Genomic DNA, 12,891 nt, shown 5'->3' on the forward strand with positions numbered 1-12,891 from the left:
CCACATACAGATGCCCCACCCTCCTGCATTTCATGCCTTGCCCCACCCCTAACTGGGGGCTGACCCGTTTTCCTGTGCCCACAGACATCCCAGACAGAGGCCCAGAAAGGGTGGGGCAGAGGGTGAGGACCCAGCTCTTCCTGTGTGGGTGCCCGGGCTCTGCCAGGGGAGAGGACGGTGGTGCCCACTCTCTCCCCAACCCCACGCCGAGTCATTCCTCTGCAGGTAGCTAGGAGGACCGAACCAGGCCAGGCAGGTGCCCTCGGACAGCTTGGAAGGCGTGTGCCCGTACCCTGGGCAGGGGTGGGGGGGGCAGGGGAACCAGAGGTATTGGGAGACAATAAAGTGGTACAGTCCTTTTCCCTGGCTCTTTGTGTGATGTAGGAGGGCGGAAGTTGCCTGGGGCCCCTGTGCAGTAAGTGACACAGGACACCAAAGGCTGCAGCGCTTCCAGTGTAGCCGCTGAAAGTGCCAGCCACTGAAGACCACCACCACTCCTGGCAGAAGCCACACAGTTTGGCACATTTATAAAATATGTAAAACAGGGTGGGGTGAGGGGAGACAGAAGCATGAGGTGTCCAGGGTGGCATGACAGACACCAGACATGCACCGTGCATTGAAGCCCCCTCCCCCAGCCCCTCTCCCTACCCCAGCCCAGAGCAGCACCCCCCACCCCACTCCCCTGCCACTGCCCTCAGGCTGGTGGCTTTGCAGAGGACAGGGGACCAGGGTGAGGGGTGCTGCCGTTTACCCCATGGACAAGGACAAGAAGCCTTAGATGAGTCTGGTTGAGAGGTGGAGCCATGGGGAAGGAAGGCAGACCTCTTCCACTTTGACATGCAAGAGAGTGGCCTGTGGGACCCCAGCGGTGGGAGAGGAGGGGCAGGGCCAACCTTAGACAAGCCCTACCAATCAGAAATCTAAGGCAAGGGTCCCAGTGTCCCCTCCAAGCCCACCCCTCCATACACACACACACACACACACACACACACACACACACACACAGGCAACACGCTCACAACCCTGAGCACACCCCAATGGGGCTCACACCCCGCATCCCTCAGGAGCCCCTCTGGAGCTTGGGAGGAGGCTTTCCCCTTAGGCCAGGGCTAGCCTGAGACAGGTTCTCCCTCCCGGTAGCCAGGCCAGCCCTCTTCAGGGTGGGGAGAGGGACAGCCAAAGGCCACAAGGCCAGGCGGGCTGGGTGGTGGTCCAGCAGGCCTCCCCAAGCTGGCAGAGCTGGTGACCAAAGAGTCTAGGTGGGCAGGAGCAGCAGGACTGCTATACCCGCACGGGGGGCCCTGAGCAGGCCGTCAGTGGCCCCCGAGACCCATACTCATAGTCCGCATCTGTGGGCGAGGCCATGAAGGAACTCAGTGAGCTCCCCGTCTGCCGATCCCGGAAGCTCTGGATGTAGCTCTGTGGGAGAGTAAAGACAGGCGTGAGAGAGGTACTGCAGACCCTGTCCAGAAGGCCACCTCAGGCAGACATCCTATCCCTGCAGCTCACAGCCTGAGACTCAGCCCAGACTGCCTTAGGCCTGGGACCTCACCACGCCCGGAGTCCACAGCCCTGAGACCCTACCCCCTACCATACCTCATTAATATACTCAGGACACCTTTCCCCCAATCCTAGAGCTGGATCCCTCAGGCTCGTTGGGCAGGGGTCACAATAGGTAGACAAATGCCAGGCCTTCTAGATAGTGTGATCAGCCCCTTGGGAAGGCCCAGTCTGGCTGGGACAGAATCTGCCACATTCCCTTCCCCGTTCGGGCTAGAGAGGCTCAGGGTGCTCACCGGGGAGAGGACATCTCCGTTGAAGCGTTTGATGGGCACTGGCCTGCGCCGATAAGCCGGGTCAGGAGGCCCAGGTCTTGGAGGAGCCCGGGAGCCTCTGGGAGGTGCCCGAGGGGGTCTCTTCTTCCTCCGCTTCTCCTTGCGCTCCTCCTGCTGCCGAATCCGCATCAGCTGCACTCGTCGCCGCTGCCGGCTGATGACCACTGTGAGGGGATGGGCAGAGAAGGGTCTCACAGGCCCTCGTGCCTTGTCTCCCCCAAGCCTCCCCAATCCTCCCTACCCGAGGGCTCCAGGCTTCCAGATTCCTTTCATCTGTGACCTCCCACTCCCCCTTCCTTTCCTGGTCTCCCACCTCCCAGATGGGATTTCTTGCGGTTGTTTTTTTCTTCCGAGGGTCATATGGAAGATTCCTAGACTCCTAAGTACTCCCTCTCTAGCTGTTAATCCCTTTTCCCATCCTGAGCGCCAGGTGACTCACGTAAACCAGACGTCATCCTCTCTCAACCAGACAACTACTGTCTCCTTCTCACTGGTCTGCCTTTCTACACTTGCCCTCCCCGATGTTTTCTACCAGCAGCGAGTGAGCATCCCAAACCCTAAATGAGATTATATCCCCCCTGCTTTAAACCTGCAGGAGTAGCACATTGCCTTCCTGGTAAAATCCAGAGTCCTCATCATGGCCCACAAGGCCCGCACAAATGGCATGCCTCCACCCATCACACTCCAGCCCACTTGCTCAGCAAGCCAAGCTTTTCCTTTCTGGGGACCTGCCCTTGCCGCTCCCTCTTCTCTAGCTCTTTGCATGTGGCCTCTTATCCTTCAGCACTCTACTTAAATGTCACCTCTTCCAAGTGGCCTTCCCTGACCACCCTATCTATAATAGCCTCTGTAAGTCACTTGTTCACGTTGCCCTGCATATCTCTTTCATATGACTCCAGAACTGGAATTATCTACTGTTTGCATTCTGTTTCCTGTCTCCCTCCACCTGAATGTAATCCCATGAGGGCAGGGACCTTTTCTGTTGGATCCCCTGTGCCTGAAATGAGCTTGCCACAGACCCCACGCAGCCCCCTATACCTTATTGCAGAATGAAGGGTGGGGCTGAGGTCCTGCCTTGCTAGACCCTGAGCAGGTCAGCTCTCCAACCCTATTTGGCCGCTGATGTGCACAGCTTCTTCCCCCACACCCCATTCCGTCCTTCCCCCTCCCGACCCATCCCCGGCCGCTCATTTCTCTCTCGCCCACCCTGGCCTGTGCCCTCTCACCTTCCGTGTGGGAGTCCCCCTCGGCCGTCACCCGCCACTGCACCAGAACGCCCATCAGGCTGAGCAGGGGCCAAAGTGCCAGCAGGACCCAGCTGCGCCAGCAGAGGGGAGGTACTGGGGCGGCGCGCAGGCGCTCCACCGCATAGCGCCCCAGCAGCAGCAGCTCGGCAAAGTAGTCGGCGGCCGTGGCAATGAGCGCAGCACCGGTCACGGCGGTGGCCAGGGTGGTGAGTGGTCGGGGCCAGCGCAGCGTGAGCAGGGCACAGAGTAGGCCGCCCCCCAGCAGCAGCCCTAGCGGGCCCCACACGGAGCCCGGCTGGTAGTAGGGCGCGGAGCCCAACAGGGCGGCAGCAGCGAGCAGCAGACCGAGCAGCAGCCCAACCAGGAAGAGGCCCACGCTGCGCACCAGCATGGCCACCAGCCCACAGAGCAGCCCAATGCCTAGTGCGATGCCCGCACTTGCCCCGGCACTCAGCTGCGTCTCCAGCACCCGCTCTCGGTAGCACAGCAGGAAGATGACCACCGAGCCAAACAGCAACCCAGTGAGGAAGAGCACTGCCTTGAAGCAGCGGTAACCTGGAGGGGAACAAGGGCTAGTGAGGGGCCAAAATGAGGTCACCGGGCTCCAGGCAGGAGATTGTAGGGTTCATGGATATGGAATCACAGGGGAACCAGGAGGAGGACACTAAGATCAGAGACTTGGGAGGGTCACTGGGGTCCTGAGGGTATCAGTGATGGGACCACTGAGGTCAAGGCAGGTCAGAGAGATAGGTCACTGGGAGTCACTGGGAAAACAGAGAGATAGAGTGATTGAGATGAGCATTGGGTCTTTGAGGGTCAGAGGAGTCAGATAAACCATTGGAGTCAAGAGTCAATCAGTGATAGGGTCATTAGGATCTTTGGAATCAGAGGGGTCAGAGAGATTGGTCACTGGAGTCACAAGGGATCAGCAATTAGAATCATCATGGCCTTGGGAGGGACTGTTCAAAGACATGAGGGATTCAGAAGTCATAAAGAACTTGAGAGATGAGGGTCACACAGGTTCAGAAAGATGAGGTCTTTGAGGGGTCACAGGGCTTCAGAGATATGACATTATTAGAAAACAACAAAGAGAATGGAGAAGCAGGATTATTGGGGCAGGGTTCCAGAAGATGAGGTCATTGCAAGCAGGGGAATTGACAGACATGGAATCATTGAGGGTATTAAAGGGTTTCTGAGAGGGGGTAATATTGAGGCCAGAGAAATGGGAGATCATGGTGGGGGAGGGGCACACAATGGCATCATAGGGATCAAAGTGTTAGGAGTAATAGAGGGAGACAGAGGGTTGGGAGGTAATGAGATAACAAGGTGGTTGGGGATCACTAGGGTCATAGGGTGTCAAAGAGGATTACAAGGGGAAACAGTGCTCATGGAGTTTCAGCAAAATGGAAGTTATACCCATTAAGAGTACCTGGAATGGTGAGGAACTTGTAGATATGAAAAGTTGGGTAGATGGAAGTCAGAGATGGAGGTCAAGGGGTCAGGGAGCTCCAAAGAGAAAGTTGGTAAAGAGGAGATGGAGTTTTAGGACTGAGGGGAGGCATCAGAGTCCAGGAGGCTCTGGGGTTAGAAAGAGGAGTAGGGCATACAAAAGTGCTCAGAGTCCAAGAGCCTGGGAGTGAGGGCATCCAAGGAGGGTAGGGTGGCAGGAAAGCCCAGAAGAGGGAGTGTCCGGTTGCACTGAGCAACTGCAGAGGGAATGGGTATGGGTAGTGGAGGGCATGAGGTGACAGACTCCTTGGAGACCGAGAATGTGTCCTGAACCCTTAGAAGGGCACTTCCTCTTGCTCATTCTGCAGTTGTTCAGCCTCGAGTTTGTGGGTGGAAGGGGAGGGACCATCTGGCTCCCATCCGTGCCTACTACACACCATTCTAGGGGGAGGTAGAGAGGCTGCAGAGCACTAGTCTCATGACACCTCTGCCCAGCCTGGAATCCAGACCTCCGTGCCTCCTTTGTGCTTCTTCCTGTTGCCTATAATGCTCCCCCTGGAGACCCCCAGCCCATCGAGCTTGCTCCCCTCTCTGAAATCCTGTAGCTCTTGCTATAGTCATTGGGCACTTACTCCACTAGCCCATCTAGCACCTTTGAGCAAATTAGAAAAAGTCGTGTCTTCCTCTAGGCAAAGCAGCCCGTGCCAAGGCCTAGAGTTTGGCAAGTGGAGCATGGGCTGGATTTCAGCCCCCAGCTACCTATTCAACTGAACTCCCTTGTACAGTGCCTATCCTCTACAACTGTTCACAGCAGCCCTGATTACTAGAGCCTGCCTTGTAGGCTATCTCCATGTATGTGACTACCATCTAGCCCACCCTAACATGTATTACGGGGTGAATGTTCCAGAAGTCTCTCCCCTACTGGACAATATGCCCTGTGGTAAAGGACTATGTTCAATCACCTTGCTAAATATTTTCAGTGCCTGCCTAGCACAGTGACCCAAACACATCTTCACCACAATAGCTATTATTTACTGAGTGTCTACTATTTTCACAACAACCCTATATGAGACAAATATCATTGTCCCCACTGTTCAGATGAGAAAACTGAGGCTCAGACAGGTTAATGTGCTAAGGTATCACAATTAGTAAGGTACAGAGCCAGTTTCAAATTCAAGCATGCCTAATTAAAAAACCTGTGTTTTCTAGGATCCAGAGTCTAGATGATCCATGAACATGTGTGGGATGAAAGAAAGAGATAACTATTCATGGTGGTGGTGGTAGCGGTGGTGGTGGTGGTGGTGGTGGTGATGTTCTAGAGAAGATTTGGGGTGCCTAGAGAAATAATTTGGGGAAACAGTGGGGAGCCCAGATGAGGGATGAGATAGGGGTCTCACCGAAGAAGCAGTAGACGACTCCAAACAGACAGCACATGATGCAGACGAGGGCCGGCAGTGCCTGGTACCTGCGCTCCAGGGGCTGCTCACAGGGTGCACCCCAGAAGGCATCATCTGGCTCGGGGGGCAGCAGCTGGAACCGCAGTGTCGCCACAGTGCCTGGCATAGTGCTGGGAATGGAAGGGAGTCACCCTCCCAGGTCAGCCTGACAGAGAGGAAGTTGGGGTCAAGGAGGAGTCCTGGGTCTCCACCAGGATAGGGGCAAGAATGGGAATGGGAGAGCCAGGCAAGGACACCAGCGGACAAAGGAGTGGTGCCCAGATCATGCAGCTCTGGAAGCATTTCTGAAGTGGAGCAAAAGACAAAGGGAAACAAAGTGCCTGGCTAAAGGAGGGGCTGGGGTGAAGAAGTTAAAAGGGACACTGGGTTGAGGGAAGAGGAGGGCAGTGTGCTGCCGGTAAGAAGGAGGCAGCCAGGAGACTCCTCTGTGGGCGGCCAAATCTGGGATTGTCCAAGATCTACCTGGGCTGGAGCCGACCTGAGCTTCTGAGCGAAAGAGGCCGTGCAGGGGCCCGAGGGTCCGGGGTTGTGGAGCGCCAGAGGCCCCAGCGGACTGGGGTCCGGGAAAAGTCCGCCGTGCGGGGAAGGGGGCTGCTGGGCCGGAGCGACTGGTCTCCGTGCGGCGGCGTCGCTGCTCCGCCTCCAACACCGGCTGGCACTCCAGTCCCGCGGAGTCTGGGGACTCAGGCTGGGCCTGGGAAAGGGAAAGGAGCAGGAGCAGGGGCTCGGGCTGCCCCAGAGCCGCGGCCCCATGCCCTGAGCCCGCCCGCGGCCTTTGGTGCTGATGGACAGCTCCGGCCTCTGCTCCTGACGTCACTCAGGGCGCACCACCCAGGCAGGGGCGGGCTGCTTCTGACGTCACCCGGGACGCACCAACCACGCCGGGGAGGCAGGGGACTCCGCCCCCGGCATTTCCCTCACCCGCACTGAGGAGGGGGCACTTCCGGGGGGTCCTTCCCCTTTAACCTCCCCCTTCTGCTCCGTCTCCGGTAGCTGGAGCCCGAGACCCCACCCTGGGGGCGGGGACCTAGCAGTGACACGTCGGACAGCGGCGGCCGCGGCCCAGGCTCCCGCGCGGAGCGCTGGAACCCTGCGCCCTACGGAGGAGGATCGGAGCGCGGCGCAGGGGAGTTCGACTAGGGCGGCGTCGGTGGGGAGGGAGCGGGCCCGCCCTCTTGGCCCAGGCCCTCGGATCCGCCCCCTCCCTGGTCCCGCCCCCTCGGAGCTTCCTCTGGCTGCTGTGGGGCTGCTCCGGGGCCGGGGGCCCGCGGTCCCGGCGCCATGCGGGCATCGCTGCTGCTGTCGATGCTGCGGCCCGCAGGGCCCGTGGCCGTCGGCATCTCCCTGGGCTTCACTCTGAGCCTGCTCAGCGTCACCTGGGTGGAGGAGCCGTGCGGCCCAGGGCCGCCCCAACCCGGAGATTCTGAGCTGCCGCCGCGCGGCAACACCAACGCGGCGCGCCGGCCCAACTCGGTGCAGCCCGGCGCCGAGCGCGAGAGGCCCGGGGCCGGCGCAGGCGCCGGGGAGAACTGGGAGCCGCGTGTCTTGCCCTACCATCCTGCACAGCCTGGCCAGGCCGCCAAAAAGGCCGTCAGGTAGGGATCAGCCCCGCCAGCCCCACCCCCTGGGCACCCGCCGGGTCGGGCGCTCCGGGGAGGCCGCCGGAGGCTGGGTCAGGCTCCGGAAGGAAGGGGCCGGCCGGCCAGGAAGTCTTTGGCCCCGATAACTTCCGATGGCCCTGCTTCCCCGGGAGCTGTGGAACTCATCGGAAGCCCTTTCTGGGCCCCGTCCAGGCCTGGGCTGAACTTGCCCTCCTCTGTCATAAACTGGCTCGACCCAATGCCATGGTCCCTCATAGACCCTATTAGCTCCCTGGTTGGGCTGTTGGGTTTCCAGAAATGACTGGTACATAGGGTGGGTGCATAGAGAGAGGGAAAGAGAAAAGAAAAAACTAGGATTTACCTGTTTCTCCTGTTCCTGGGTGGGACACCTCAGGATGAGATTTGGGGAGGAGGGGGAGGTACCCATCCCATTAATGCCTCTGCCCATGAGTTGAAATAATTTTCTCCTAAGTAACCCTGAGTTCAAATTTCAGTTTTGCAACTTACCTTCTGCATTATGGAAGGTAAGTTACTGGAACCCCTGAGCCCCAGTTTGCCCTTGTCCCAAACACACGCAGTACGTTCCTATGCCATAGATTCCTTTACATCATTTGTGTGATGTATTTGTGATATAATGGCATATTTATATAGAAATCAGTATATACGCGGTGTGTGGAATAACTGCTGAGCACTTGGCTAAGCGCTTTGATTAGATACAATCAACCTCTTTTTACAGAGCAGGCTACTGAGTGAGGCTCAGGTAGGTTAAATTACTTGTTCAAGGACACAGCTGCTAAGTGGTGAAACAGAGAATCAGACCCACAAAGTATCCTTCATATCGGCATGGATATTGCCATCTCCCCAAAGCACTGAGTAGGTAAGGCCAATATTTCAGGTAAATCCTCATGACCCCTAGGAGAGAGTTGTTATTCTTATCCTATACATAGGGGAAGAAACAGGTCCAGAGAGGATGTGACCCGCCAGAGCCTATGTATGCGCTCTCCTGCCTGCCCTGTTGTCTTTTTGATAACCTTGTGCCCTCTTCCCCCCCACCCCACCCCACCTCCCAGGACCCGATACATCAGCACAGAGCTGGGCATCCGGCAGAGGCTGCTTGTGGCGGTGCTGACCTCACAAGCCACGTTGCCCACACTGGGTGTGGCCGTGAACCGCACGCTGGGGCACCGGCTAGAGCGCGTGGTGTTCCTGACTGGCTCTCGGGGCCGCCGGGCACCACCGGGCATGGCCGTGGTGACACTGGGTGAGGAGCGGCCCATCGGGCACCTGCACCTGGCACTGCGCCACCTACTGGAGCAACACGGTGACGACTTTGACTGGTTCTTCATAGTGCCTGATGCCACCTACACCGAGGCCCATGGACTGGCTCGCCTAGCTGGCCGTCTTAGCCTGGCAGCCGCCGCCCACCTCTATCTGGGCCGGCCGCAGGACTTCATCGGGGGAGAGCCCGCCCCAGGCCGCTACTGCCACGGCGGCTTTGGGGTGCTGCTGTCTCGCACACTGCTGCAGCGGCTGCGCCCCCACCTGGAAAGCTGCCGCAACGACATCGTCAGCGCGCACCCGGATGAGTGGCTGGGGCGCTGCATCCTCGATGCCACGGGGGTGGGCTGCACCGGCGACCACGAGGTGGGCAGATAAGCCGCTCCGCCGGCACCTCCGGTCTGAGCTTGTGCACTTGCCCCTCAGAGGCGAGGGGGTAGTTGGAAATAATAGCCCTGGGTTTTCCATGCCAGTGCTGTCACTTTCTATCCCTGTGGTTACAGGGGCAAATCACTGCATCTCCTGAAATCTGGTATCCTCCAGACCAATGAAAATAACTATTGCTCGGGGCTGTTCTAAGGATTAGGAAAGAAAATAAGGGAGCCTTGCACATAGTGGGTGTTCAGTGTTGGCTATTATTTTATTTGAGCCCCTGGACAGCTCTGAGATAGGATGCATATGCCCATTTCACAGATGAGCTAGCAGAGGCTTGCCCAAAGTCACACAAGCTCACAACTGGTCAAGGTAGACTTAAACCCAGTAATTCTGACTCCCAAGTCCACAGCAGGTCATAGGATGAGAAGGTGAGGCACACACTGGGGGGTGGGTGGGGAGGCTGTCCCATCACTCCTCCCGTTATGGACCCCTTCCCTTCCTCTCTCCAGGGAGTCCACTATAGCTACCTGGAGCTACGCCCTGGGGAGCATGTGCAAGAAGGAGACCCCCGTTTCCGCAGCGCCCTGACAGCCCACCCTGTGCATGACCCCGTGCATATGTACCAGCTGCACAAAGCTTTTGCCCGAGCTGAGCTGGAACGCACATACCAGGAGATCCAGGAGCTGCAGGTATGGTCTGGGCCCCGGGGATAGAGGAGACAGGTTCTGAGACTTCTCAGAGATCCCAGGGAAATAAAAACTACCACTAGAGGGGCTCCTGGGTGGCTCAGTCGGTTGGGTGTCTGCCTTCGGCTCGGGGCATGATCCCGGGGTCCTGGGATCGAGTCCCACATTGGGCTCCCTGCTCAGTGGGGAGTCTGCTTCTCCCTCTGCCTGTCACTCCCCCTGCTTGTGCGCGTGCTTATGCTTATGTGCTCTCTCTCTGTCTGCCAAATAAATAAATAAAATCTTAAAAAAAAAAAAACTAACACTAGAGTCTGAGAACAAACCATCTTCCCAGTCACTGTTCGTTTCTGCCTTTTCTGAGAAGCTCCTCTGGAAACTTCCCTTTCCACCTTAGGCTGCCCCAATCTGGGGAAAGGATAGGTGGGGGCCCTGGGATAGCAGAGGTTGGCAGGGGAGTGGGGACCCATCCCAAGTAGCACCCATCCAAAGTAGCATCCCAATGGTTGCTTAGTCCTCCAGCAATGTGCTGACCCCCATGGTCTTTGCCTTGCTCATGGTCTGTTTCTCCAACCTAGTGGGAGATCCAGAACACCAGCCATCTGGCAGCTGACGGGGAACGGGCAGCCGCCTGGCCCGTGGGCATTCCAGCACCATCCCGCCCGGCCTCCCGCTTTGAGGTGCTGCGCTGGGACTATTTCACAGAGCAGCATGCTTTCTCCTGTGCTGACGGTTCGCCCCGATGTCCGCTGCGAGGGGCCGACCAGGCCGATGTGGCTGACGTTCTAGGGGCAGCCCTGGAAGAGCTCAATCGTCGCTACCACCCAGCCCTGCGGCTCCAGAAACAGCAGCTGGTTAATGGCTACCGACGCTTTGATCCTGCCCGGGGCATGGAGTACACCCTGGACTTGCAGCTGGAGGTGCTGACCCCCCAGGGCGGCCGCCGGCCCCTGACCCGCCGGGTACAGCTGCTACGGCCGCTGAGCCGTGTGGAGATCTTGCCTGTGCCCTATGTCACGGAGGCCTCACGTCTCACTGTGTTACTGCCTCTGGCTGCGGCCGAGCGTGACCTGGCCCCTGGCTTCCTGGAGGCCTTCGCTGCCGCAGCCCTGGAGCCTGGCGACGCCGCAGCAGCCTTGACCTTGCTGCTCCTGTATGAGCCCCGGCAGGCCCAGCGGGCGGCCCATGCGGACGTCTTTGCACCTGTCAAGGCCCACGTGGCCGAGCTGGAGCGGCGTTTCCCCGGTGCCCGGGTGCCCTGGCTCAGTGTGCAGACGGCCGCGCCCTCACCGCTGCGCCTCCTGGATCTGCTCTCCAAGAAGCACCCGCTGGACACGCTGTTCCTGCTGGCCGGGCCAGACACGGTGCTCACGCCTGACTTCCTGAACCGCTGCCGCATGCACGCCATCTCCGGCTGGCAGGCCTTTTTCCCCATGCACTTCCAGGCCTTCCACCCGGCCGTGGCGCCCCCCCAGGGCCCCGGGCCCCCGGAGCTCGGCCGAGACACGGGCCGCTTTGATCGCCAGGCGGCCAGTGAGGCCTGCTTCTACAACTCCGACTACGTGGCGGCCCGCGGGCGGCTTGCAGCGGCCCCCGAGCAGGAGGAGGAGCTGCTGGAGAGCCTGGACGTGTATGGGCTCTTCCTGCGCTTCTCCAGCCTCCACGTGCTGCGGGCCGTGGAGCCCGCACTGCTGCAGCGCTACCGGGCCCAGGCGTGCAGCGCGCGGCTCGGCGAGGACCTGTACCACCGCTGCCGCGAGAGCAAGCTGGAGGGCCTGGGCTCCCGCACCCAGCTAGCCATGCTGCTCTTTGAACAGGAGCAGGGCAACAGCACCTGAGCCTGCCCCGCACCCCGGAGCCCCAGCATGGCAGCGCCGCCACCCCCTCACCCCACCACCGCCGCTCCTCCCCAGCAACCCGGAGCCACCTACCAGCCTCGCTGGACAGGGCTGGCTGCAGCCTTGGACCCCAGGGCCGCCCGCGGGCCCCCTCTCTCTAGTTTTGTGGGTCCTTGGGCTGAGGACAGGCCCTGGGCGGGGGGAACCTCCGGAGCTGCCCCTTCCTGCCCCAAACCTGGTCTCCTGCGCCCCCCCCCCTTGACGCTGCTGATTCAAGCTGTGGCCTCTTGAGTATTTATGCAGTGCAGTCTGCCTGACGCCAGCCCCATCTCCTAGGGCCTCCTGGGGGCTGGGCTGTAGATGAGTGGTTGGGGAAGAGGGGAGCTGAGAGAAGAAGGTAGGGTATCTCCCAACTTCTCCCTTCTGGACCTGGATGAAGCTCCCTGCCTTTAATAAACTGAGTGTGGACTTGTGATTCTGAGTTTTTCAAAAGGTGGCCTGGGGACGGGGAGAGCTGGCGGGGAGGATGGAGGCCCCCTTGTCCTGGCTGGCTGGGGCCCAGGTTTCCTTTTCCCAGGGATCAAGTCATGCCTGTGCTCCGCCCTGCCCCTGCTTGGTCATACAGGCACACAGAGAATTCTTTATGCCTCTTTATTCTCAGTTTCGTTGGCACTTTATAAAACCAGACCAGAGGCAGAGAGGCCCATGGAGAAGGCTCCCTTCCCCAGCCCCAAGCTTGGCCAAGGTCTAATGGGTCGGCCTGCTCCCTGTGGAGGGGACTCTGAAGGTGGGGTTGGGGCAGGGGGAATTGGGAGCTGGGCCAGGCCTGCTGGGCCACCCAGTCCCCCTGCCAAAAGGGGGAGCTGGGCCTGGAGAGGGACAGGAAGTAGGACCAGCCCAGCACTCCTGAGTCCTGGGGGTTCTCCCTCTCCTGCTGCCATTCTAGGGCTAGGACCCTTGGCTGTCCCTGAATCACCCACCCCCATAGCCCCACCCACCTTCTACATCTGTAGCCCCACCCCCACCCTGTCCTCCCTAAATATATACAAATGTACAGGGGGTCCCACCCCTGCTCCGGTGGTCCCCTTCCTCCACCTCCCTTGCTCCTTTCCTCCCCTCCCCTCCAGC

General features: G+C 59.4%; 2 protein-coding genes across 2 annotated transcripts; one reads left to right on the forward strand and one right to left on the reverse strand.

Annotated features, from left to right (window-relative positions):
• Positions 1-1,281: 1,281 nt before the first annotated feature.
• On the reverse strand, positions 1,282-6,094 carry TMEM198 (transmembrane protein 198). Its single transcript, XM_028092207.1, has 4 exons — positions 5,929-6,094; positions 3,062-3,637; positions 1,797-1,999; positions 1,282-1,419 (listed from the first exon to the last, which is right to left on the reverse strand). Exons 1-4 carry the CDS (start codon positions 6,092-6,094, stop codon positions 1,282-1,284), a joined length of 1,083 nt encoding a protein of 360 aa, XP_027948008.1.
• Positions 6,095-7,031: 937 nt separating this feature from the next.
• CHPF (chondroitin polymerizing factor) lies at positions 7,032-12,238 on the forward strand. Its single transcript, XM_028092206.2, has 4 exons — positions 7,032-7,583; positions 8,660-9,233; positions 9,752-9,931; positions 10,504-12,238. The coding sequence occupies exons 1-4, from the start codon at positions 7,270-7,272 to the stop codon at positions 11,761-11,763; spliced, it is 2,328 nt and encodes a 775-aa protein (XP_027948007.1). The 5' UTR covers positions 7,032-7,269; the 3' UTR covers positions 11,764-12,238.
• The last annotated feature ends 653 nt before the right edge of the window (positions 12,239-12,891 follow it).

This window comes from Eumetopias jubatus, unplaced genomic scaffold (assembly GCF_037043125.1).
Source record: "Eumetopias jubatus isolate StellerSeaLion01/CBP00866 unplaced genomic scaffold, mEumJub1_p1.0 scaffold_3, whole genome shotgun sequence".
NCBI lineage: Eukaryota > Metazoa > Chordata > Mammalia > Carnivora > Otariidae > Eumetopias > Eumetopias jubatus.